This window comes from Balaenoptera acutorostrata, chromosome 10 (assembly GCF_949987535.1).
Source record: "Balaenoptera acutorostrata chromosome 10, mBalAcu1.1, whole genome shotgun sequence".
NCBI lineage: Eukaryota > Metazoa > Chordata > Mammalia > Artiodactyla > Balaenopteridae > Balaenoptera > Balaenoptera acutorostrata.
In genome coordinates this window covers 102,247,142-102,273,832 of record NC_080073.1, presented here as the reverse complement: position 1 = coordinate 102,273,832, position 26,691 = coordinate 102,247,142, and the positions used below count along the sequence as shown (strand labels likewise).

General features: G+C 41.5%; 1 protein-coding gene across 1 annotated transcript in view; it reads right to left on the bottom strand.

Annotated features, from left to right (window-relative positions):
* Window positions 1-2,803: 2,803 nt before the first annotated feature.
* The window catches only part of CAGE1 (cancer antigen 1), a 30,163-nt gene continuing 6,275 nt past the window's right edge, over window positions 2,804-26,691 (bottom strand). Inside the window, exons 4-9 of the mRNA XM_057555782.1 lie at window positions 25,818-25,898; window positions 25,498-25,605; window positions 7,347-7,451; window positions 6,671-6,741; window positions 5,686-5,754; window positions 2,804-2,911 (exon numbers count right to left, since the gene is read on the bottom strand). Coding sequence (XP_057411765.1) covers window positions 2,833-2,911; window positions 5,686-5,754; window positions 6,671-6,741; window positions 7,347-7,451; window positions 25,498-25,605; window positions 25,818-25,898 — 513 coding nt within the window. The 3' untranslated portion in view covers window positions 2,804-2,832. The remainder of the gene's footprint in view (window positions 2,912-5,685; window positions 5,755-6,670; window positions 6,742-7,346; window positions 7,452-25,497; window positions 25,606-25,817; window positions 25,899-26,691) is intronic.

The window sequence follows — 26,691 nt, the reverse complement described above, 5'->3', positions numbered from 1 at the left end:
GGACAAACTGTGTTAATCCTTCCAGTCCAACGATTTCACCATGTTCCACATTCCACACGCTGCACTATCCATCTTTTTGTTTGTTTGTTTTTGGCGGGGGGGCTGTGTCAGGTCTTAGATGCGGCACGCAGGATCTTCATTGAGGTACGTGGGATCCTTCGTTGCAGTGCACGGGCTCTTTGTTGTGGTACGCAGGCTTCTCTCTAGTTGTGGCGCGTAGGCTTAGTTGCCCCGCGGCATGTGGGATCTTAGTTCCCCAACCAGGGATCGAACCCGCGTCCCCTGCATTGGACGGTGGATTTTTAACAACTGGAACACCAGAGAATTCCCCCCGCATTAGCCATCTTAATGTTTGTCTTCCTCCTATCATATCTTAACTTTCCCTAGAGAATTCCATGAAACTAATAATAATGTCTCTTTTTAAAACCTGAATCACTTCCAAAGCTTTCAGGGCTTAATTTTTCAAATGAAACACTAATATAGCTGCAACTTACTGTGCATTTCTCATGGTTTGTCTTAAACCATATCACAACTTTTTGAATTTGAGAAATTAACAAATTTTGCTTCAAAATTCATAATAAAATGTATCTTATAGAATTCCTCAACAAAAATAACATCAATAGTAATAGCTTTTATTTATTCAGCACTTCCTTTGGGGCCAGCTATAGATTCTCCAATATTTCCCTCTTGCACTTACCTGACTAATTTAAGTGCAAAACTAATTTCAGTGAGATAAAATAATTTCTTCCCTTCCATTCAAGGTATATCTTGATTCAATAATTATACTTTCATCCTGGCGCTGGGATTTATCAAAAGGATAATATGTTATGTACATTCATTTTTCTGATACATCTTACAAAATTAGCTATCTCTGGTTTCTTTGTTTAAACTCAGAACTAATTCCTCAAAACTATGTTAAGGTGGAAGTTATAAGGGTGAAACCTCCTTTCACCTGGGTTTTAATTCCAAGGGATTTCAGTGTTAGTGTCTTTTTAAATTTGGTTGATAGTAGGAAGAACCTGCCTGCCCAGAGAGGAAAAAAAATTTGGGGTGAGACACAGGAAATTTTCATATGTTACTAAAGGCCTGGCAATATAGGAGTGGTGTTCTGTGAGAATGAAAATTGACAGATATTTGGAAAAGAAGCCACTGTATTCAATTGTTTATGTTATATTAGAATACGTTTGATCATGGAAGAAATTAGAAGAATAGTAATCACATTTTTTGGAATGTAAAATTTCACCACTTATACAGATTTTAATGTATCACTTGTATCTATGGATCTGGGTGCTATACTTAGTAATGACTCTCCTCCTGGTGTGGTTAACAAAAATGATTAATTGTTAATCTTCAGTCCTGTTTAATCTAAATCATTTCTATTTCCTTCTAAGATATCTGGCATATAAAAATGAAAGGAAAAAATTGTTTCTTCAGTTTTCAGGATAGACATTCAGGGACAGAAGAGCTGACTCTTGATTACATATGGAATTCCTATTCCATAAGCAGCGAGTTCTCGATTACATATGGAAAAGGGGCACAAGGAAAACCTACAGATAGATAAACTCCACAGATAATACTAATACTATATTTTAATCCATATTTTTGTTTGTTTCAACCTTTTTCCTATTAAGGAATATGACAAGGAGCAAGGTTGGTTGAGTTTCATCTTCCTTGGTTTGGTTGCCAGCTGGCAGAATGAAGAAAAAGGAACAGAAGCAAGGATCTGAACAATTCATGAAGTGACTCACCAGCAGAGCATAACTAAGAATTGGTAGTATTAAGGTGTCCTCATAACTCAACTATTACAACAGCTGCATCTCAGTGGGACAGATAGAGACAGGCCCTTTGACTGTACCCCCTCTTCTGCAAAGCTGTGTCACAAATGGGCCATGGTATTCATGAACCCATACTCATGGCCTGACGTGGGACAGGGCGGCAGCAGGTGTATCTTCTACTAGGAATTACTCCAGCAAGTATAGCATTGGGCCTGGGTCCCGAGTCTGTCTAATATTTGACTCCTATTTAGTACCTATTATGGGATAGGTGCTTGGGGCATGCCAAAATGAATATGAGAATTCCTGCACTAGAAGAGCTCTAGTGAGGTCAGGGGATGTGCAAGCAGAGAACTGTAATGACACATCATAGGTGCTATTTTATCAGAGGGTACAATGAGGACGCACGGGAGGAAGCAAGTCAGCTCTGCTTGGGTGGGAAAGGCTTCACGGAGCAGGTGGAGCCCCCGCTGGCAGGTGTCTGTGAGGCGGGAACTGAAGGAACGGGGAGAAAAGGGGTTGGGAGACAGCATTCCAGGTTGGGGAGCTACCCGGGCAGCAGCCAGAAGGCACAAAGGTAACACGGCATGTGCAAAACATTGCAAGTGTTAGATATGGTTGGGGTGTATGATGAGAAGGAGGAAGCAGTGAACGAGAAGCCTGGATAGGAAGGCGAGGGCTAGACCACAGAGGACCTCTATGCCAGCTAAGGAGCTGGATTTGGTTCTGAATGCACCTGGGAAGCACTGAAGGGTCTCATGTAGGGCAGGAGCATAACCAGGTTTTGCTTCTGCACAGCCACTCTGTCTACTCCGTGGAGGGTGGAGCCAACTGGAGGCGGAGCCACGAGCAAGCAGACGACTGTGACAGGCCAGATGAAAACGATGAGGCCCCGACATGAAGCAGTAGCCATGGGGATGAAATTAAGGCTTCCAGTTACAGAACCAACTACAATCAGAGGCAAAAGAGGCCCTCATCTGAGGGCAGAGGGGAAAGCTAAGCTGAACATTACTGAAACATAACTTCAGGAACTCATATTTAATTTTGTGTAATTTGACAATTACATGGGAATATAGCATTCTTTATAATTATCATCAGTATGACCTACCACGGTCATGGACTTCGGATCACTTCTCAGTCTGCAGGAAACAGAAACAGAATAATGTAAAACAAACAAACAAACAAATGGCGGGTGGTGGTGAGGAGGACTAAAATAGAGAACATAGTGAACAAGGAAGCCATTATTTAAAATTTTCTTTTCCTCACTTTTCAAAGAGAAACTCATTTGGGATAGAACTATGAGACCCTAAAAGATTAAGATAAAGTTTTTCAATATGTAAAACATGGATCATTCTCAACTGCAATTAAATAAAAATATTGAGCCTCAGTATTGTTATGTTTTAACATTCTCCTAGATTTACTTAGGATAAGATTCTGGCTATGACTTGAAAACCTAATGAATCTCCTTGAAGTGATAAAGAACTAGAGGCCAAAAAAAAAGAACTAGAGGCCAAAACAAGACATCTGAGACTGTTAAAGTGCTCACTTTTCTCTCCCTATTTCTCACTGTTTCCACTTCTAAAGACAACTGGCAAAAGCAGCACCAGAATTTTGAGACGATGCAGAGGTGGTCTAAAGTGTGTTTGCGTGCCGACTTGACTGAGGCCCATCGGTCAAGGGGAGGCTCGTGGATGGTGCGTGTTTGCGTGCTGACTTCACTGAGGCCCATCGGTCAAGGGGAGGCTTGTGGATGGTGCGGGGCTGAAGGCTGATGTGAGTCTGAAGTTCTCTAAGAAACGGTCTTCTCAGCTAGAAAGGGCCTGAGAGCTCTTCCACTCCACCTCACACCTTTGCTTCAAGGCCACTCTAAGTCTATATAAATGGGCCTCAAATCTACTGTGAAGATAGGCCAAGTATAAGTACACAAATATCTGAACTAGTGAAATGTGTGAATTTAGAAGCAAATTTTCTTATTGTAAAATAATGCCAGAAAAAAATATTCCACAGTTTCTTTCAGCAACTCAGAGAAGATTCACATTCAGTTTAAACTAGTGATTACTGAGCATCTGTAATATGCCAGGCATCAGATCATATTCTTTCATATTAGGGAGAAAATCATAGTTAAACTATCACTTTGCAAACAATAGTGTAAACCTGCTAAAGGCTTTTGATTTTCAAAACATAGTTGTATTTGCAAATGGTATTCGGAACAGTCATGACCCACGATATAATGAAAATGCAACTTTCATGTCTGCTCCCCACTTTAGCCTTTTTTTAAATTTTTTGGGTTTTTGGGGGTTTTTTTGGCCACACCACATGGCACATGGGATCCCTGGCATGTGGGATCTTAGTTCCCCAACCAGGGACCAAACCCACGTGCCCTGCAGTGGGAGCTCAGAGTCTTAACCACTGGACAGCCAGGGAAGTCCCTACTTTAGCCTTTTTTCACTCAGGGGAGCTCTTCCCCTTTGCTGTTGGCTGAATAGGCAGCAGGCCCAGTGATTTTTTTTGCTCTAAGGTAACAATCAGCCCTCACTGTGAAGGATTAAGCACAGCTCAGTTCAGTTCGATGCCCCGTGTTAAATATTAATCGGTCCTTTAACCTTCACTCAGGAGAACTTCTCATCCGTCTCCTTCAGCTAAGGCTTGTAGTTGGTGGACACTGCCTGCCCCTGAAGGTCAGTGTCTGCGCCCTCCTCACTCCCCACCTCCTCCCTTTGCAGAAGGAGGGCGGAGAAGTAAAGCAATAAGATACTTTTACTTGGCTGGGTGGCTTCACAGTCTCTGGGATTGGCTGACTCTTTCTTTTGGAGCTTGCCACCGCCAGGGACCCCTGCCCTACAGTTCCCTGGGCCCAGGCTGAGGCATCTCTCTTCCGGTGGTCACCTGGTACTGCTGCACCAGCCCCTAAGAATGTGCTGCTCCCTTTCCACTTCTTGCTGCTGGCATCCCACCAGGCAGCCTTCAGCCGGGCCCAAGATGACTCAGATCTCACCTGCATGGTTCTTAAGAAACTGTCACAGACATTCTTTGTCCTGATGACAAGCTCAGGGAGAACAGGCCACCCAACTCAGCCCCTCTGTCATGCTGCCTGCCACACCTTGCTTTAATTTTCTCCGTCACTGATCCTCCCTTTCCTAAATGTGTTTAGGAAACACATTTCAAAGTTCCTTAGGTGATCTCCCAGAGACCCCTCACAAGGCTTTAGGTAAAAGAGGTAGAATGACTTGGGGTTGACGGGAGCTCATGACACGACAGAGTCAAAGAAATCTCTTCTGCAATTTTCCCCACACTCCAGACGTTTCATATACTGGATCTGGTCAAGGGATATGAGTCATGAAAAAGGTTCTTTGAAATTTCCCTCAGAACCTCTGCACATCGGGCAAACTCACTCACTCGATTTTGGGAATCGGTAAATATTTAATTAGTATCTTAAGAAGTAGGTCAGGAAGAGTCCCATTTTAACATCCTGCTGTGGTCTGAATCAACCCCATAGGGTTTGTACATATACCTTGTAGCATCAAATACTGAGAGTTGAGAGTCTTCTAAAATAACGGATTATAAGGTTTCACATTAGTGTAAGAAAATCTGATCATAAGATCTGGTCTGCTATATATTTACATCAGGGTAAGCTGTTTTATTGTAGACAAAATCTTAGCTCATAATCTGTATAGTATTTTTCTTAGAGATAATCATAAGTTCCATGAGAGCAGGTAACCAGGCTTTCCAATTCAGGTCCTACAAAAAACATCTATCAAAGAAACTATTTTATGCTAGGCAAAATACCAAGCACTTTTATATAATTTATATTAAACTGAGATAAGGAAAAGGGTTTTTTTTTAAAATGTATAACATTGTTATGCATATATTCTAAAGTTAAAGATATTATTATTTAGAAAAAGAAACAACTTACCTTAGTTTTCTGGCTCTCTCTCTGGGCCTTCTAATTAAATCTTCCAAATGTTTATTTCTCTCTTCTAAACTGAAAGAAAAAACAACTGAATTTTATGACTAAAATGGACTTTTCTAGGCTAACATTTTGCTAATTTCATTGGAGGATTTGAGTAGATAAATTTCATGGTGGTCTAGTTCTCTATACATCATCCATCCATCTTGCTTTATGGGAATCTGGAATTCTTTCCAAGCAACTCAAATTATTATTATTATTATTTTTTTTTTGTCTGCGTTGGGTCTTCGCCGCTGTGCGCAGGCTTTCTCTAGTTGCGGTGAGCGGGGGCTACTCTTCGTTGTGGTGCACGGGCTTCTCATTGCGGTGGCTTTTCTTGTTGCGGAGCATGGGTTCTAGGCGCATGAGCTTCAGTAGTTGCAGCACGTGGGCTCAGTAGCTGTGGCTCACGGGCTCTAGAGCACAGGCTCAGTAGTTGTGGCACATGGGCTTAGTTGCTCTGTGGCATGTGGAATCTTCCCAGACCAGTGATCGAACCCGTGTCCCCTGCATTGGCAGGCGGATTCTTAACCACTGCGTCACCAGGGCAGTTCCTGAATCTCATTCTAATGAGAAAGTTTATTTGGTACTTGATATGTTTCATTTGGGGTGCATTCAAAAACTTTTGTGAATAAATTCTAAGCATAGCAATGTTACTTTACTTGAATACCATGGTAATATCCTCTAAAATTCTCGGATGTTTCTCTGTAATTTCTTAACCTCGCTCCCCCGACCCCCAAGTCAAAGGGAGTTCTGAGAAAGGAAGATGAAATTCTGCTTGTTCAAGTAGTCCAGACACTAGGCACACTAAATATATCATTGAAGAATGGTCTTGACTTACAAAACAGCACATTTTCCTCTTTCTAGGAGTCTAAAAAATGAACTTAGCAAGCCAGGGAGCTAAATATCAGCAAACGTTTACAAAATTAAAAATTAAGCTTTTTCAACTTACTGTGCAATCTGGGAGTTCGATATCATGAGCCTTCGGTCAGCACATTCGATAATTTCTTCGTATGATGTAACCTTGAAAAACATTAGCTAAAACAATTATTCTGTGATAAATTCTAGGATATTTATTTAATTTTGCTTTTTAAGAATCTGTACAAGTTGAAGTTCAATTATATGGCTCCCATGAATGAAAGTTTTACAATAGGCAGAACATCTTCCTTACATTTTGAAATCAGGAATATGAATACAAATAGAATTGTAATGTGCCTGTTCATCATGCAGAAAAAGTGAAGTGTCAAAAAGCGGACAACTGTAGCAGCAAGTCAACTGTGATCCCTGCACGTGGTGTGGGTCTCAACCCAGGCTTTCAGTCCACGTGGTTAAAGTTCATGCAGTTTTCAAAAGGTAAACTAGCACACTATGTTGGCAAGATTTAGAGTGACCCTCAACATGAAGCAGTAATACTAAGACCTGAAAGTGCTGACAGCACAAGGACAGATACACACAATGTTCTTTGCCAGCTTTCAGCTAAAAGGCTAATGGAAGGTCATTATGAAGTGAAAGGAATCAATACAAATGTATTACATCATCCCTCAGATCCTTTTTAGCACCAAAATTCTATCGTTTTAATATTTCACACAGTTTTAAAAAGACAAATATTTATGTAAGAAAATGTGTACCTTATTTATTAAGTTGCCTAAATGTCTTTGATACTTGTCATTTTCTTCAATGAGTCTGTTGCAGTGGTCTTCTTTTAACTCTAGAAGATTTCCCAATTTTGCAATCTATGGAGAAACACCGGTAAATATACTGACCTGGAAACTTCCATGAAAACCACGTGTGGATGCTAAGAACAAATCAGAACAGTGAGCTATACTTTATTCCAATATTCTCTTAAACTGATTTGTACCATAGGTGAATCGAGACATGCTATGAACCAGGTCCTAGTTCGATTGCACTTAGAACTGATGAGCAGAAATTAAAACAATATTTCAGCTTTCCTCCAATTTAATACTATGAAACAGCTTTGCAAATAATTAAACACCTGTTAGTGAATACAAATACTTATTAGCCCCAAATCTTCATTACCTTCTTTCCATATATAAACAATGGGTAGACATATTTGATTCTCTCTGAAGTAAAGCACTGATGTTGGGCTTGATGATGCATTTTCAGGTTTGATAAATATTCTCAAATATTCTCAAATATGCATAAATGAGAGTTTTTTTTTTTTTTTAAGGTTCTGCTCAATGTATGTCACATTCTGACTTATGGTCCAAGTTTTATTTGCAAAAAAAATTTTAACAATTTAAAAATTGTATTTCTAAAAGTGACATCTAGGATTAATTATCAGGAAAAGGTATTCACAAGTCCCTGAACAGTTACCTTAATTGTCAAAGCAATTATAGAAAAGGACAGGAATGTTCCCATTAAATAACAATGATAGTAATGGCCATCAATATTCTAATGCTTATTTAAATATTCTTATTTACATATGCTTGCGCGTCTGTAGTGAGACACCCTGGAGGAAGCAACAGCAGAACAAATTCGCTGCAGCCACCGCAGCTTTCGTGTTCTTTCTCTTTACGTAAATATATTAATGGGGACAACATCAAATCAGGGGTCCCAGTCCTCTGACTACACACATTATTTAAGGTAGGGAGTATAGATGTCACCTCACTTTAGCAGACCCAAGGTGAAAAGAATTTAAAAGATTTTTTTTTTAATTTTTATTTATTTATTTATTTATTTTTGGCTGTGTTGGGTCTTCGTTTCTGTGTGAGGGCTTTCTCCAGTTGCGGCGAGCGGGGGCCACTCTTCATCGCGGTGCGCGGGCCTCTCGCTATCGCGGCCTCTCTTGTTGCGGAGCACAGGCTCCAGACGCGCAGGCTCAGTAGTTGTGGCTCACGGGCCTAGTTGCTCCGCGGCATGTGGGATCTTCCCAGACCAGGGCTCGAACCCGTGTCCCCTGCATTGGCAGGCGGATCCTCAACCACTGCACCAGTGGGAAGCCCTAAAAGATTTTTTAAAGGACGTGTCTAGAAGTAGAAAAGACTAAAATCTCTACTTATCGACTATTAGCATTGGGCTTTTCCCATTCCATTCCTTTGCATCTCCTCACGGCATCCTGGAGGGTGGGGTTCCTCTCTCAGCTTTACATACCTCATGACAGTTTACTGAAGCAACATGGAATTCCTTCTCACTTCTGTTGTTTTTTTGTTTGTTTTTTGTTTTTTGTTTTTAATTATAGACTTAATGGTACATCTTGAATTTCTTTACTGGCTTTCAAGATCAAAGTAATAACCCTTTTAAGTCCTCAGATTGATTTTTAAAAATTTGCTAGCCTCAGATTACAGAAAGAAGGGCAAAGGAGTTCTTAAAGATTGTTTATTTTAGCGATAAAAGAATTGCTCCGTAAAAGCCAGTTTTGGGGATTACAGTGAAAGGTAATCCAAAATTTTAAGTTTCTGCTAAAGAGTGTAGGGTTTAACCATTTTAAGAGCATAACTGTCATACAATAAACTGCATATATTTATAAAGTGTACAGTTTGATGTTTTTATCTATGAATACAACTGTGAAACCATCACCGCAATCAACATAATGAACATATCCACCCGCCCCCTGACCAAAGTTTCCTCTTGCCTCTTGATAACCCCTCCCTCCTGTCTGTCCTTCCCTCACTCCCATACTCTATGCCAGCCCTAGGCAAACACCCATCTGCTTTCTGTCATGACTGATTAGTTTGCATTTTCTAGAATTTTATGTAACAGAAACAAGGGGTATTTACTCTTATCTGGCTCCTTTCAGTCAGCATAATTATTTTGAGATCCATCTAGGTTACACATGTATCAGTAACTCACCCCTTTTTCTTTTTTTTCTTTTTTATTTTTTTATCATTTAAATTTTATTTATTTTTTTATACAGCAGGTTCTTATTAGTTGTCTATTTTATACATATTAGTGTATACATGTCAATCCCAATCTCCCAGTTCATCTCACCACCACCCCCCCTGCCACTTTTCCCCCTTGCTGTCCCTATGTTTGTTCTCTACATCTGTGTCTCAGTTTCTGCCCTGCAAACTGGTTCATCTGTACCATTTTTCTAGGTTCCACATACATGCATTAATACATGATATTTGTTTTTCTCTTTCTGACTTACTTCACTCTGTATGACAGTCTCTAGACTCATCCACGTCTCTACAAATGACCCAATTTCATTCCTTTTTATGGCTGAGTAATATTCCATTCTATATATGTACCACATCTTCTTTATCCATTTGTCTGTTGGTGGGCATTTAGGTTGCTTCCATGACCTGGCTATTGTAAACAGTGCTGCAATGAACATTGGGGTGCATGTGTCTTTTTGAATTATGGTTTTCTCTGGGTATATGCCCAGTAGTGGGATTGCTGGGTCGTATGGTAATTCTATTTTTAGCTTTTTAACGAACCTCCATACTGTTCTCCATAGTGGCTGCATCAATTTACATTCCCACCAACAGTGCAAGAGGGTCCCCTTTTCTCCACACCCTCTCCAGCATTTGTTGTTTGTAGATTTTCTGATGATACCCATTCTAACTGGTGTAAGGTGATACCTCATTGTAGTTTTTTTTTTGTTTTTTTTGTTTTTTAATTTATTTTTTGGCTGCACCGTGCAGCAACCAGGGATTGAACCCACACCCCCTGCACTCGGAGCAGAGTCTTTTTTTTTTTTTTTTTTAATTTTATTTATTTATTTATTTATTTATGGCTGTGTTGGGTCTTCGTTTCTGTGCGAGGGCTTTCTCTAGTTGTGGCAAGCGGGGCCACTCTTCATCGCGGTGCGCGGGCCTCTCACTATCACGGCCTCTCTTGTTGCGGGGCACAGGCTCCAGACGCGCAGGCTCAGTAATTGGCTCACGGGCCTAGCTGCTCTGCGGCATGTGGGATCTTCCCAGACCAGGGCTCGAACCCGTGTCCCCTGAATTAGCAGGCAGATTCTCAACCACTGTGCCACCAGGGAAGCCCCTCATTGTAGTTTTGATTTGCATTTCTCTAATAATTAGTGATGTTGAGCAGCTTTTCATGTGCTTCTTGGCCATCTGTATGTTTTCTTTGGAGAAATGTCTATTCAGGTCTTCTGCCCATTTTCTGATTGGGTTTTCTTTTTTTTCTAATATTGAGCTGCATGAGCTGTTTATATATTTTGGAGATTAATCCTTTGTCCATTGATTCATTTGCAAATATTTTCTCCCATTCTGAGGGTTGTCTTTTTGTCTTGTTTATAGCTTCCTTTGCTGTACAAAAGCTTTTAAGTTTCATTAGGTCCCATTTGTTTATTTTTGTTTTTATTTTCATTACTCTGGGAGGTGGATCAAAAAAGATCTTGCTGTGATTTATGTCAAAGAGTGTTCTTCCTATGTTTTCCTCTAAGAGTTTTATAGTGTCCGGTCTTACATTTAGGTCTTTAATCCATTTTGAGTTTATTTTTGTGTATGGTGTTAGGGAGTATTCTAATTTCATTCTTCTACATGTAGCTGTCCAGTTGTCCCAGTACCACTTATTGAAGAGACTGTCTTTTCTCCATTTTATATCCTTGCCTCCTTTATCATAGATTAGTTGACCATAGGTGCGTGGGTTTATCTCTGGGCTTTCTAGCCTGTTCCATTCATCTATATTTCTGTTTTTGTGCCAGTACCATATTGTCTTGATTACTGTAGCTTTGTGGTATAGTCTGAAGTCAGGGAGTCTGATTCCTCCAGTTCCATTTTTTTCCCTCAAGACTGCTTTGGCTATTTGGGGTCTTTTTTGTCTCCATACAAATTTTAAGATTTTTTTGTTCTAGTTCTGTAAAAAATGCCACTGGTAATTTGATAGGGATTGCATTGAATCTGTAGATTGCCTTGGGTAGTATAGTCATCTTCACAATATTGATTCTTCCAATCCAAGAACATGGTATATTTCTCCATCTGTTTGTGTCATCTTTGATTTCTTTCATCAGTGTCTTATAGTTTTCTGAGTATAGGTCTTTTACCTCCTTAGGTAGGTTTATTCCTAGGTATTTTATTCTTTTTGTTGCAATGGTGAATGGGATTCTTTCCTTAATTTCTCTTTCTGATCTTTTGTTGTTAGTGTGTAGGAATGAAAGAGATTTCTGAGCATTAATTTTGTATCCTGCTACTTCACCAAATTCATTGATTAGCTCTAGTAGTTTTCTGGTGGCATCTTTAGGATTCTCTATGTATAGTATTATGTCAGCTGCTAACAGTGACAGTTTTACTTCTTCTTTTCTAATTTGTATTCCTTTTATTTCTTTTTCTTCTTTGATTGCCATGGCTAGGACTTCCAAAACTATGCTGAATAAGAGTGGTGAGAGTGGACAACCTTGTCTTGTTCCTGATCTTAGAGGAAATGGTTTCAGTTTTTCACCATTGAGGACGATGTTGCCTGTGGGTTTGTCATATATGGCCTTTATTATGTTGAGGTAAGTTCCCGCTATGCTTACTTTCTGGAGGGTTTTTATCATAAATGAGTGTTAAATTTTCTCGAAAGCTTTTTCTGCATCTACTGAGATGATCATATGGTTTTTCTTCTTCAATTTGTTAATACAGTGTATCACATTGATTGATTTGCATATATTGAAGAATCCTTGCATTCCTGGGATAAACCCGACTTGATCATGGTGTATGATCCTTTTAATGTGTTGTTGAATTTTGTTTGCTAGTATTTTGTTGAGGATTTTTGCATCTATATTCATCAGTGATATTGGTCTGTAATTTTCTTTTTTTGTAGTACCTTTGTCTGGTTTTGGTATCAGGGGGATGGTGGCCTCATAGAATGAGTTTGGGAGTGTTCCTTCCTCTGAAATTTTTTGGAAGAGTTTGAGAAGGATGGGTGTTAGCTCTTCTCTAAATGTTTGATAGAATTCACCTGTGAAGCCATCTGGCCCTGGACTTCTGTTTGTTAGAAGATTTTAATCACAGTTTCAATTTCATTACTTGTGATTGGTCTGTTCATATTTTCTATTTCTTCCTGGTTCAGTCTTGGAATGTTATACCTTTCTGAGAATTTGTCCATTTCTTCCAGGTTGTCCATTTTATTGGCATAGAGTTGCTTGTAGTAGTCTCTTAGGATGCTTTGTATTTCTGCGGTGTCTGTTGTAACTTCTCCTTTTTCATTTCTAATTTTATTGACTTGGGTCCTCTCCCTCTTTTTCTTCATGAGTCTGGATAAAGGTTTATCAGTTTTGTTTATCTTCTCAAAGAACCAGCTTTTAGCTTTATTGATCTTTGCTATTGTTTTCTTTGTTTCTTTTTCATTTATTTCTGCTCTTTTTATGATTTTTTTCCTTCTACTAACTTTGGGTTTTGTTTGTTCTTCTTTCTCTAGTTCCTTTCTGTGTAAGGTTAGATTCTTTATTTGAGATTTTTCTTGTTTCTTGAGGTAGGCTTGTATTGCTATAAACTTCCCCCTTAGAACTGCTTTTGCTGCATCCCATAGGTTTTGGATAGTCATGTTATTTATTTATTTATTTATGGCTGTGTTGGGTCTTCATTTCTGTGCGAGGGCTTTCTCTAGTTGCGGCAAGTGGGGGCCACTCTTCATCGCGGTGTGTGGGCCTCTCACTATCGCAGCCTCTCTTGTTGCAGACACAGGCTCCAGACGCACAGGCTCAGTAATTGTGGCTCACGGGCCTAGCTGCTCCGCGGCATGTGGGATCTTCCCAGACCAGGGCTCGAACCCATGTCCCCTGCATTGGCAGGCAGATTCTCAACCACTGTGCCACCAGGGAAGCCCCTCTTTGATTTCTTCAGTGATATCTTGGTTATTTAGTAATATATTATTTACCCTCCATGTGTTTGTGTTTTTTACATTTTTTTCCCTGTAATTGATTTCAAGTCTCATAGCGTCATGGTCGGAAAAGATGCTTGATATGATTTCAATTTTCTTAAATTTATCAAGGCTTGATTTATGACCCAAGATGTGATCTATCCTGGAGAATGTTCCGTGTGCACTTGAGAAGAAAGTGTAATCTGCTGTTTTTGGATGGAATATCCTATAAATATCAATTAAATCTATCTGGTCTATTGTGTCATTTAAAGCTTGTGTTTCCTTATTAATTTTCTGTTTGGATGATCTGTCCATTGGTGTAAGTGAGGTGTTAAAGTCCCCCACTATTATTGTGTTACTGTCAACTTCCTCTTTTATAGCTGTTAGCAGTTGCCTTATGTATTAAGGTGCTCCTATGTTGGGTGCATATATACTTCTAATTGTTGTATCTTCTTCTTGGATTGATCCCTTGACCATTATGTAGTGTCCTTCCTTGTCTTTTGTAACATTCTTTATTTTAAAGTCTATTTTATCTGATATGAGTATTGCTACTCCAGCTTTCCTTTGATTTCCATTTGCATGGAATATCTTTTTCCAACCCCTCACTTTCAGTCTGTATCTGTCCCTAGGTCTGAAGTGGGTCTTTTGTAGACAGCATATAGATGGGTCTTGTTTTTGTATCCATTCAGCGCACCTGTGTCTTTTGGTTGGAGCATTTAATCCATTCATGTTTAAGGTAATTATCTATATGTATGTTCCTATTACCATTTTCTTAATTGTTATGGGTTTGTTTGTTGTAGGTCTTTTTCTTCTCTTGTGTTTCCCACTTAGAGAAGTTCCTTTAGCATTTGTTGTAGAGCTGGTTTGGTGGTGCTGAATTCTCCTAGCTTTTGCTTGTTTGTAAAGCTTTTGATTTCTCCATCGAATCTGAATGGGATCCTTGACTGGTAGAGTAATCTTGGTTGTAGGTTCTTCCCTTTCATCACTTTAAATATGTCCTGCCACTTCCTTCTGGCCTGTAGAGTTTCTGCTGAGAAATCAGCTGTTTACCTTATGGGAGTTCCCTTGTATGTGATTTGTCATTTTTCCCTTGTTGCTTTCAGTAATTTTTCTTTGTCTTTAATTTTTGTCAATTTGATTACTATGTGTCTCGGTGTGTCTCTCCTTGGGTTTATCCTGCCTGGGACTCTCTGCACTTCCTGGACTTGGATGGATATTTCCTTTCCCATGTTAGGGAAGTTTTTGACTATAATCTCTTCAAATATTTTCTTGGGTCCTTTCTATCTCTCCTCTCCTTCTGGGACCCCTATAATGCGAATGTTGTTCTTGTTCATTCTTTTTTTCTGTTTCGTGGCTGTGAATTCCACCATTCTATCTTCCAGGTCACTTATCCGTTCTTCTGCATCAGTTATTCTGCTACTGATTCCTGCTAGTGCATTTTTCATTTCAGTTACTGTATTGTTCATCTCTGTTTGTTTGTTCTTTAATTCTTCTAGGTGTTTGTTCTTTAATTCTTCTAGGTCTTTGTTAAACATTTCTTGCATCTCCTCGATCTTTGCCTCCATCTTTTTTCCGGGGTCCTGGATCATCTTCACTATCATTATTCTGAATTCTTTTTCTAGAAGGTTGCCTATCTCCATTTCATTTAGTTGTTTTCCTGGGGTTTTATCTTGTTCCTTCATCTGGTACAAAGTTCTCTGCCTTTTCATTTTGTCTATCTTTCTGTGAATGTGGTTTTTGTTCCACAGGCTGCAGGATTGTAGATCTTCTTGCTTCTGCTGTCTGCCCTCTGGTGGGTGAGGCTATCTAAGAGGCTTGTGCAAGCTTCCTGATGGGAGGGACTGGTGGTGAGTAGAACTGGGTGTTGCTCTGGTGGGCAGAGCTCAGTAAAACTTTAATCTGCTTGTCTGCTGATGGGTGGGGCTGGGTTCCCTCCCTGTTGGTTGTTTGGCCTGAGGTGACCCAGCACTGGAGACTACCCGGCTCTTTGGTGGGGCTAATGGCGGACTCTGGGAGGGCTCATGCCAAGGAGTACTTCCCAGAACTTCTGCTGCCAGTGTCCTTGTTCCCACAGTGAGCCACAGCCACCCCCCGCCTCTGCAGGAGACCCTACAACACTAGCAGGTAGGTCTGGTTCAGTCTCCTATGGGGTCACTGCTCCTTCCCCTGGGTCCTGATACGTGAACTACTTTGTGTGTGCCCTCCAAGAGTAGAGTCTCTGTTTCCCCCAGTCCTGTCGAAGTCCTGCAATCAAATCCCACTAGCCTTCAAAGTCTGATTCTCTGGGAATTCCTCCTCCTGTTGCTGGACCCCCAGGTTGGGAAGCCTGATGTGGGGCTCAGAACCTTCACTCCAGTGGATGGACTTCTGTGGTATACGTGTTCTCCAGTTTGTGAGTCACCCACCCAGCAGTTATAGGACTTGATTTTCTTGTGATTGTGCCCCTCCTACCGTCTCATTGCGGCTTCTCCTTTGTCTTTGGATGTCAGTTATCTTTTTTGGTGAGTTCCAGTGTCTTCCTGTCGATGATTGTTCAGCAGTTAGTTGTGATTTCAGTGCTCTCGCGAGAGTGAGGGCACGTCCTTCTACTCCGCCATCTTGAACTAATCTCCAACTCACCCCTTTTTCATTCCTGAGTAGTATTTCAGTGTATGCATGTACCACAATTTGTTTATCCATTTATCTGTTGATAGAAATTTGAGTTGCCTTCAGTTTTTGGCTATTATAAATAAAGCAGCTAGGAACCTTTGTATAAACATAGGCTTTCATTTCTCTTGGGTAAATAAAACACCTAGGAGTAGAATGATGGTAAGCACATGTTTAACTTTTTAAGAAACCACCAAAATGTTTTCCGAAGTGGCTGTACCATTTTACATTCCCACCAGCAGTGGATGAGACCTGCAGTTGCTCTGTATTCTCACCAATCCTTGGTATGGCCAGTCTTTTTAACAGACATTCTAACAGGTGTGTAGTGGTATTCACTGTGGTTTTAATTTGCCTCTTAATGATGCTGAGTATCTTTTCATGTGCTCATTTGCCATCCATGTATCTTCTTAGTGAAGTGTCTGTTAAAACCTTTTTGCCCATTTAAAAAATTTGGTTGTTTGTTTTCAAGGATTCTTTATATATTCTAGATACAAGTCCTTTATCAGATCTGTGATTTGAAAATATTTTCTCCCAGTCTGTGACTTGTCTTTTCATTAAGAGCTCATTATTTTAAAGTTAAAAAAAATATTTCAAAATAGAAAAGTTTTGGAAGACAGTCTATTAAAATCAAATCACTGGAAAAGTCTAAAACATTTTTCTGAAAGCCTATCAAAAGGCACTTTTTAATGTAGACATAGAGAATGGACTTGAAGACACGGGTGGGAGGGGGAAGCTGGGGCAAAGTGAGAGTAGCATTGACATATATACACACTACCGAATGTAAAATAGCTAGTGAGAAGCAGCCGCATAGCACAGTGAGATCAGCTCAGTGCTTTGCGATTGCCTAGAGGGGTGCGATAGGGAGGGTGGGAGGGAGGTTCAAGAGGATATGGGGACATATGTATGCATATGGCTGATTCACTTCAGTGTACAACAGAAACGAACACAGTATTGTGAAGCAATTATACTCCAATAAAGATCTATTAACAAAAAAAGGCACTTTTTAATAAACAAGGTCTAACAAGACCTCCCCTAACCCCGGGGTGCCTGAGGGCTGAGAGCAGGTGTGGCAGCACTCTCTCCCAGCCCCCCTGGTCCCCTTTCCTGAGGGGCCTGCCCGTGAGTGCCAGGGCCGTGGTGCAGATGCAGACCCACAGAAGTTGGGATGGGCCTTGTCAGTCATCTAGGAGAAGCGGGTTCCAAGGGCAGGGTGGAGTTTGGTGGAGGAAGAGCACCGTGCCTGGCCCTGCCCAAAGCAACATGCACTTGACCGTAGTGGAGGAGGAAGTCCTCTTGGAAAGCTGCCCCCCTGCACTGTGAGAACAGCAGGCACTGAGAGGCAGGAGAGCAGTGGCTGCTGGTTTGGGAGGAGGTCTGCTGGGTCCAGGCGGGCTGCTCAGACGTGAATTCCTGTAGAGGAGGAGTTCCTGGGTTGGGTCCCCTCTGTGGTCCCCCGTATTCTAGATTTGTGGACACAGTTCCATGTTGATAATATATGGACTTGCCCCACTATATTATGGGACACCGAAATCCAAAACACTAAAGAAAATGAGGTCAACATATCATGTATTAGTTTCCTGCTGCTGCTATAACAAATGATCACAAACTCAGTGGCTTAAAACAATGCACACAGGGCTTCCCTGGTGGCGCAGTGGTTGAGAATCTGCCTGCCAATGCAGGGCACACGGGTTCGGGTCCTGGTCTGGGAAGATCCCACATGCCACAGAGCAACTGGGCCCGTGAGCCACAATTACTGAGCCTGCACGTCTGGAGCCTGTGCTCCGCAACAAGAGAGGCCGCGATAGTGAGAGGCCCGCGCACCGCGATGAAGAGTGGCCCCCACTTGCCACAACTAGAGAAAGCCCTCGCACAGAAACGAAGACCCAACACAGCCATAAATAAAATAAATAAATAAAATTTGAAAAAAAAAAAGAAAATGCTCAAAAAAAAAAAACAAATAAAACAAAAAAAAAACAATGCACACTTATTACCTTATAGTTCTGTTGCTTAGAGGTTTGACAGGTGTCTCACTCAGCTAAAGTCAAAGTGTCAGCAGGGCTGGTTCCTTTCTGAGGCTTTAGGGGAGACTTTCCAGCTTCCAAAGGCTGCCCACATTTCCTCAGCTTAGGTCCCTCCCTGTCTTCAAAGCCAGCGATGCTGCGTCTCTGACATCCTTCAGTGGTCACGTCTCTCTACGACATTGCTGGGAAGATTTCTCCACTTTTAAGGATAGTTGTGATTAGACTGGGCACATCCTGATAATCCAGGGTAGTCTATCTTCACACCTAAAGGTCCTTGATTTCATCATGCCTGCAACGTCCCTTTAGCCATAATTGCTAGCTTTCTTGTTTCATTAAGGAATGCAAAGTCCCTTTTGCCATGTTCGCAGAATAGGGCATGGGCATCTTGGGAGGCCATCATTGTGCCTATCACACCCCTGAGAGGAGCACTGAGGGCTGCTGTGACCTGAGGTACAACAGCCTGGCCTATACAGTCAGGGTATCTGGCTCTACCTAGTTCATGGTTCCAGGCTTCCTAAGAGGCTTTTGCTTGTCTTACACTCTGCTAGTGTCAACTCACAGAGAAAGTGTGTCAAGGTAGCTAGGGGGAACCTACTGTATAGCACAGGGAGCTCAGCTTGGTGCTCCATGATGACCTAGATGGGTGGGATGGGGTGGGGAGGGAAGTCCAAGAGGGAGGGGATATATGTATACATATAGCTGATTCGCTTCACTGTACAGCAGAAACTAACACAACATTGTAAAGCAATTTTACTCTAATTAAAAAGAAAAGAAAGTGTGTCAAGGTAGAAATAATACCATGACAGCGATGCATCAGTCATCATTATGAACAGTCCTGGAGACTGGGATATCTGAAGGCTGGCTGATTGACTGATTCCCCAATTCTTTACACAAAGGTTTTGAGATTGAATATATGCAATAAAATATAAATTAAAAATAAACAACTAGACCAGAATGTACAGAACAGATAAAGAACAACAGGCGGATATGAAGCCAGTTAAGCCCTGAGCTACAGCACCATGCTTTCGGAACTAAACTTCCTGGTAGCCAAAGCAAACAGGAACCTGCTCAGTTACATGATTTTCATTATTCATGCGATGAAAACACACCTGCTTCTAAGAAAAGCTTTTCCTAGTAGGCCTGAAGTCTCAAAGGACGTTCTCATCCAAGTGGCACTAAGGGAAGCAGCAATCTTTTTACAACAAATGGAAAAAGATGTTTCCTAGGATTGTTGAGGGCATAAAACACCAAAACACAACTCAGTAAAAGCAATTCTGTGAGGGCCAAGATAGCGTGTTCCAAGCAGCAGCTTTCTGATAACAAACATGATCCAGGTTGTAACTCGATAAGTATTGAAATGAATATATGAACAACATGCACACAAAAAATGGAATAGAACAGGATAGAATATGAAACTGGTGTTTCTTCTGTGTGTGGGCATATAGGTATCCGATCAAGATGTACAATGTGTTTTTACTGCTAGAGGAATGACAGGATGGCACACATAACCCTTCAGAGATACAGGAATCCTTACACACGCTCCTCCTCAGAGCTGGTCGGCAGATAGATTGAGGTTATATCCTCTGAAAAGGGTCTGCAGCGCAAATATTGTTTCTTGCGCTGGCTTTAGAATAGGATTTAGGGAAATCAGAACCAGGAAGGTGAGGAATAGGGTCAGAGCATCAGAGGAATGCCCAGGGAGCTTGGGAAAACAAGGAAATAGGTGGTAAGGTTGACATCTTCTCTGGAAACCGAGGAGCTGGGGTTCCACCTGGTGGCACAACCCTCCCACCTGTTTGACCTGAATCCTAGTGAACCCAGACCCTTCCTCAGGAGATTGGTCAGTAACACCAATGTAACATATACTCAAGGTGATACTGTGCCCAAATGCAGGAGCTGGCAGGTATGGTTCATAGTTCAGAGGGATCATGAGACAAGGGACTACGGTTATTTTCTTTTGGAATACCTAGAAAAATTTTCCTAGAGTAGTAATTTTATGCTTTACATATTTGCTCTTTTCTTATTTTTATGGCTATAGGACATAACATGAAAATAAAAATAATTATATATATATATATGATGCTTCCTTCTGAGTATTTCTTTACAAGTTAACAAACTTCTAATTTTATTTTATTTATTTATTTTTTTTTTTTAAGGATTTTCTTTTTAATTAATTAATTTATTTATTTTTGTCTGTATTGGGTCTTCGGTTCGTGCGAGGGCTTTCTCCAGTTGCGGCAAGCGGGGGCCACTCTTCATCGCGGTGCGAGGACCGCTCTTCATCGCGGTGCGCGGGCCTTTCTCCATCGCGGCCCCTCCCGTTGCGGGGCACAGGCTCCAGACGCGCAGGCTCAGCAATTGTGGCTCACGGGCCCAGCTGCTCCGTGGCATGTGGGATCTTCCCAGACCAGGGCTCGAACCCGTGTCCCCTGCATCAGCAGGCAGATTCTCAACCACTGCGCCACCAGGGAAGCCCCCAAACTTCTAATTTTAAAGGCTACCAAAATAATAAATTAGGTAAATGGGTTTTTTGTTTTTTGTTTTTGGCTGTGCTGGGTCTTCGTTGCTGCATGCGGGCTTTCTCTAGTTGTGGCAAGCAGAGGCTACTCTTTGCTGCGGTGCACAGGCTCTAGGTGCGTGGGCTTCAGTAGTTGTGGCACATGGGCTCAGCAGTTGCAGCTCGTGGGCTACAGAGCACAGGCTCAGTAGTTTTGAGGCACAGGCTTAGTTGCTCTGTGGCATGTGGGATCTTCCCGGACCAGGGCTTGAACCTGTGTCCTTTGCATTGGCAGGTGGATTCTTAACCACTGGACCACCAGGGAAGTCCAAATTAGGTAAATGTTTTATGTAATATATAGAGTGCTAAAGTGAAGTGGTATATTTTAGGACAGTATTTTAGTTTAGTTTTGTTTTTTTATATAAATTTATTTATTTATTTTTGGCTGCGTTGGGTCTTCGTTGCTGCGCATGGACTTTCTCTAGTTGCAGTGAGCGGGGGCTACTCTTCATTGCAGTGCATGGGCTTCTCACTGAGGTGGCTTCTCTTGTTGTGGAGCACGGGCTCTAGGCGCACAGGCTTCAGTAGTTGTGGCACGTGGGCTCAGTAGTTGTGGCTTGCGGGCTCTAGAGTGCAGCCTCAGCAGTTGTGGCACATGGGCTTAGTTGTTCCATGGCATGTGGGATCTTCCCGGACCAGGGCTCGAACCCGTGTCCCCTGCATTGGCAGGCGGATTCTTAACCACTGCGCCACCAGGGAAGTCCAGTATTTTAGTTTTTAATCTTCAACTAGTCTACAATAATGGTTAAAGGATATCTTCTATAATACTGGTTAGAGAATATCTTCTTTTTTAAAAATAAATTTATTTATTTATTTATTTGGCTGCGTTGGGTCTTCGTTGCTGTGCGCAGGCTTTCTCTACTTGCGGTGAGCGGGGGCTTCTCATTGTGGTGGCTTCTCTTGTTGCAGAGCACAGGCTCTAGGTGCACGGGCTCAGTAGCTGTGGCACACGGGCTTAGTTGCTCCACAGCATGTGGGATCTTCCCAGACCAGGGCTTGGACCCGTGTCCCCTGCATTGGCAGGCGGATTCTTAACCACTGGACCACCAAGGAAGTCCAAATTAGGTAAATGTTTTATGTAATATATAGAGTGTTATAGTGAAGTGGTATATTTTAGGATAGTATTTTAGTTTTTTTTTTTTTTTAATTTTACTTATTTATTTATGGCTGTGTTGGGTCTTCGTTTCTGTGCGAGGGCTTTCTCTAGCTGTGGCAAGTGGGGGCCACTCTTCATCGTGGTGCGCAGGCCTCTCACTATCGCGGCCTCTCCCGCTGCGGAGCACAGGCTCCAGACGCGCAGGCTCAGCAATTGTGGCTCACGGGCCTAGTTGCTCCGCGGCACGCGGGATCCTCCCAGACCAGGGCTCGAACCCGTCTCCCCTGCATTGGCAGGCAGACTCTCAACCACTGCGCCACCAGGGAAGCCCCGTATTTTAGTTTTTAATCTTCAACTATTCTACAATAATGATTAAAGGATATCTTCTATAATACTGGTTAAAGAATATCTTATTTTTTACATGTATATGTATAACTGAATCACTTTGTTGTTCACCTGAAACTAACACATTGTTAATCAACTATAGTCCAATATAAAATAAAAATTTAAAAAAGAGTATCTTATTTTTATAAAAAGGTTCCTATTTTACAGAAGATAGGATCTAGGAGGAACTTGAGGGGTCAATCTTATTAGCCCCCCTTGAACCCGGAATGTCAGCAGTGTTAACTGGACTCTTGCCTCTTCCCTCTGACCAAATCCCTGACTTTGGTGTACCTTATCAAGGCCTTGTAGGACCAGGAGACAGTTTGCACTTGAAAGTTAAACATCCAGCTGGCTAGAGCCAGCAGGAAGGCAAAGCTAGGGTCCTGTCTCAGGAGGGAGGAGGTCAGGAGGCTCCTGGGGCAGCCAATAAGATCAGAATTGTGAAGAAGAACCAAAGGCAAGGGTCAGAAGGACCACAGGAGCAGTACATGAGAAAGCATGAGAGGAGGTGCAAGCCACCAAATTTAACTCTGGCAGACCTAGTCTTCCTGGCCTAGAGTTCCTTGGAGAATGAGGAGTGAGCCTTCTAGAGCACACTTCTGCACTTCAAAACCAAAGAACAAAACTAAAGCCCTTTTCACTTTGGAAAATTCCAAAACACATACAAAAGTAGAGAGAGTAGTATAATGAACCTCAATGTACCCATCACTTAACTTCAACAATTATCAACATTTTTCCAGTATTTTTTCATCTGTCTCCAACTTTCCACCCCCCACTCTCACTCTGCCACCTTTTAAATTTCTTGGAGTATTTTAAAGCAAAGCTAGCCATCATGTTACTTCACTCACAAACACTTCTCAGTATGTATCACTAACAGACAAGGGCTTTTAAAAACACAATGATACCACTATCACATCTATTAAAATTAACAATAAATTCTCAATAGCATCTAACACCCAGACTGTGTTCGGTTTTCTGCTGCTACCTCACGAATATCTTTGTGAAGTGGGTGTGTTCAAGCCAGGATCTACACACGATGCGTTTGCTTGATTTGTCTCAGGTCTCTAATCTCTGAGTCTAGAACAGCTCTTCCTCTCCTCTTCCTCCCCTTCCTTGTGCCAATTGTTTATGGATTAGAATTTCTCACGTTCTGGATTTTTATCATGGTCAACTTAACATGGTTCTTTATCCTGTCAGCTGGTCATGTGGTCTAGAAGCTTGCTTTCAGAACAGGTGGTTCAGGTGAGAACACCTCATGCACAGTGCCCCGTTCCCTCCTGCATCCCGTCAGGGGCATGTCTCACCTTTTGTGTGGTTGAGGCAGACAAGGGGGCTCTGGTGTTGGTCATTAACAGGTTCCTATGAGCCTTGAACTTAAACGTTTTAGCAGCCATTGTAATTGCCTGGATTCCTTATTTCATTCAGGGATGCAAAATGAAATTTTCTGCAGGTGTGTCTTCTCTTGCTTTTAATAGCTTACATTCCTCCATGAAGACCTCTCCCTCATCAATTATTTGGTTTCTCTGAGATACGGTTTGTACAAGAAAGTCTGCAGCACATGTTAAAAGCGACACAGTGTGTCTGAGCACTTCCGTTTGTGTCCTTTTCCTCACTCCAGCTTCCCACCTGGGGAAGATCAAGGTCCACTCCCATCCTTTTTATGCCTGAAGCACAGAAGCTGGTGATAGAGCCAGAGCTTACCGCGTGCCCTCCTCTCATCCGCCCACTAACAGTCTGGTCACCGTCCTCTGTGCTTCTCCCACCAGGATGCCATCGGTTCCTCCTCTGATCTCCTCTGCCGGATGCTCGTCACTGTGTATCTCTTTTTAAAAATGTTCCCTTTAGTCCTCGTAAATAATTATCTATGTATCGCATCTACTTTTCTAGATTCCTTGGAAGCAGGACTCATGTTTTTTTTTTTATACAAATTTATTTTATTTATTTTTGGCTGCACTGGGTCTTCTTTGTTGCACGTGGGCTTTCTCCAGTTGCGGCGAGCGGGGGCTACTCTTCATTGAGGTGGCTTCTCTTGTTGCGGAGCACGGGCTCTAGGCGCGTGGGCTTCAGTAGTTGTGGCTCACCGTCTCTAGAGCACAGGCTCAGCAGTTGTGGCGCACGGGCTTAGCTGCTCCACTGCATGTGGGATCTTCCCGGACCAGGGCTCGAACTCGTGTCCCCTGCATTGGCAGGTGGATTCCCAACCACTGCGCCACCAGGGAAACCCAGGGCTCATGCTTGATTTAACTTTCTATCTTCACAGCGACTAGCCCTGCTTAACCTTTCGTGGGAAGTGAACAATTACTTATTTAATGAAAAAAATGAACAAATTAGAAAAGAAGAAACCTTTAAGCCCTCACCACGTTGGACTTTTTTTTCTCTCTTAAAGATGAATGGGTGTGTAATGAATTTAGTACAGAATGCCGATTTTAATTAATTTATCATTAATTATTAATTAATTTTAATTAATTAATTATTTAATTTTTTGGCCAGACTGCTCGGCTTGCAGGATTTTAGTTCCCCGACCAGGGACTGAACCCGAGTCCTTGGCAGTGAAAGCACTGAGTCCCAACCACTGGTCTGCCAGGGAATTCCCTGATTTTTAATAAGTTAGAAATATGATGATAGGCTTCTCTAGCTATTAAAAAATAAATTATGTTAACCTCTTTTTAATTAAGGTGGGATCCAAATGGGCTGTAACTTTCTAGATACCAAGATATTTTTATGTTCTTCCCATGTATTTTTCCTGTTTTATCTGCCTTTATCTTAAATTTTCCAGCTTTATTGAGATATAATTGATGTAACACTGTGTAAGTGTAAGGTATACAACGTGTTGATTTGATACACTTATATATTGCAAAATGATTACCACCATAGCTTAGCTAACATCTCCATCCCCTCACATAATTACCATTTCCTTGTGATGCCTTTATCTTTAGATGCCATCTAAAGTACGAGTGCCATTTTCCAAAGTACATCCCTTAATCATGATTGCCGTAGACACCTGTTGCTATAAGAATAGTGGTAGCATATGCAACAATGTGCTCCATCCTCTATGAAAAACTGCACATATTTGAAAATTTCTGCATTTTGAAAGAAAAAATCTGATTAAACAGAAATCAGGTGGGACAATATTTAAAATTTCAAAACCTGAAAATGCAAACTTCAATTGTATATTTTTGTGGGTGAATAATGCTGCTACTATGCCAGTGTGTGACCATTTCAATGAGCAAAATTTCTGAAGGTTGATAATTTCCTGAACTTGTTAATAAAATGGTGTTGTATATAAAAATGCTAGCAAAGCAACAAAAGGTGTTTCTTACCAAGAAATCAAGCTCTTCGTTTAGGTTGTGGTACTGATCCAGTTTGGCTCCCAGTAAGACAGGTACGTCTCCGACATTCTTGGCTTCATTTGAATCAAAGTCTGTAACCTGAAATGAAACATATTTGTACTCACTTCCAATATGTTCACACTCCTTGGAACATTTGACAATGAATATGTTATTAGTTTAACCATCAGAGAGATCTCCAGTGGTTTCAATAACAGATGTGTAGAACTTGGAGTCAGAATGATTTCAATGTTAAGTATCTAAAATTGTATTTTTGTATGTTAAAGATAGTACATAGTGAATGTTTAACTCACCTCAGTATCCTGATCTTGAAATGATTTTTCATTAGCAATTAACTCTCTGAAAGCTGTGATTCTGTCTTTATGTTTCAGTAGCTAAGGAAAAAAGCATTTTCTATTTCAGAGGAGAGGAAATAAAACTACATTCCATAACATTTATAATAAAGTCACCAAACCATGCACAGTCCCTGGTCTCCAAAGGTGTCTTGTTTTTAAAGCTCTTGTGTAGCAGAGAGTTCACACAGCAGGCCTGAGACTGCTGTCCTTAGAAAGGCCTGCTCTCCAGACTGCTCTCTGACTGGCATCTAGGAACTTGGATTGTGGGAGGGTTTCCATCATTTCCTGATATGAAGGCTCACTGTGCCTAACCTATTTGTACAAAGAACGTTTATGCTGAATACCCCTTTCCTTCGGGAGGGTCTGGAATTTTGGTACGTGGTAGGCAGAGGGCGCCTACCCAACCAGCCTCCAATCAAAACCCTGGACACTCAGTCTCCAATAAGCATCCCTGGGAACATTTCACGCATGCTGCACAGGTCACTGCTGGTGAAAGGAAGTGCACCCTGTGTGACTCACTGGGAAAGGACTCTTGGAAGCTTGGATCTGGTTTCCTCTGGACTTTGCCCTACGTGCTTTTTCCCTTTACTGATTTTGCTCTGTATCCTCTCACGGTAATAATACATCATAGCTGTGAGAACAACTATGTGCTAAGTCCTGTGAGTCCAGTAAATCATTAAACCTGAGCGTGGGCTTGGGATCTCCAGAGAGCTTATCCTAATATTCAATTGTTTTTACAGCCAGGCTATTAAAATTCTTCTTTAAAGAAAAAAAATTAGCCAAATTTTTCTAGATGCAATTTATAGTCCTTTCTCCTTGTTTATTTGTTTGT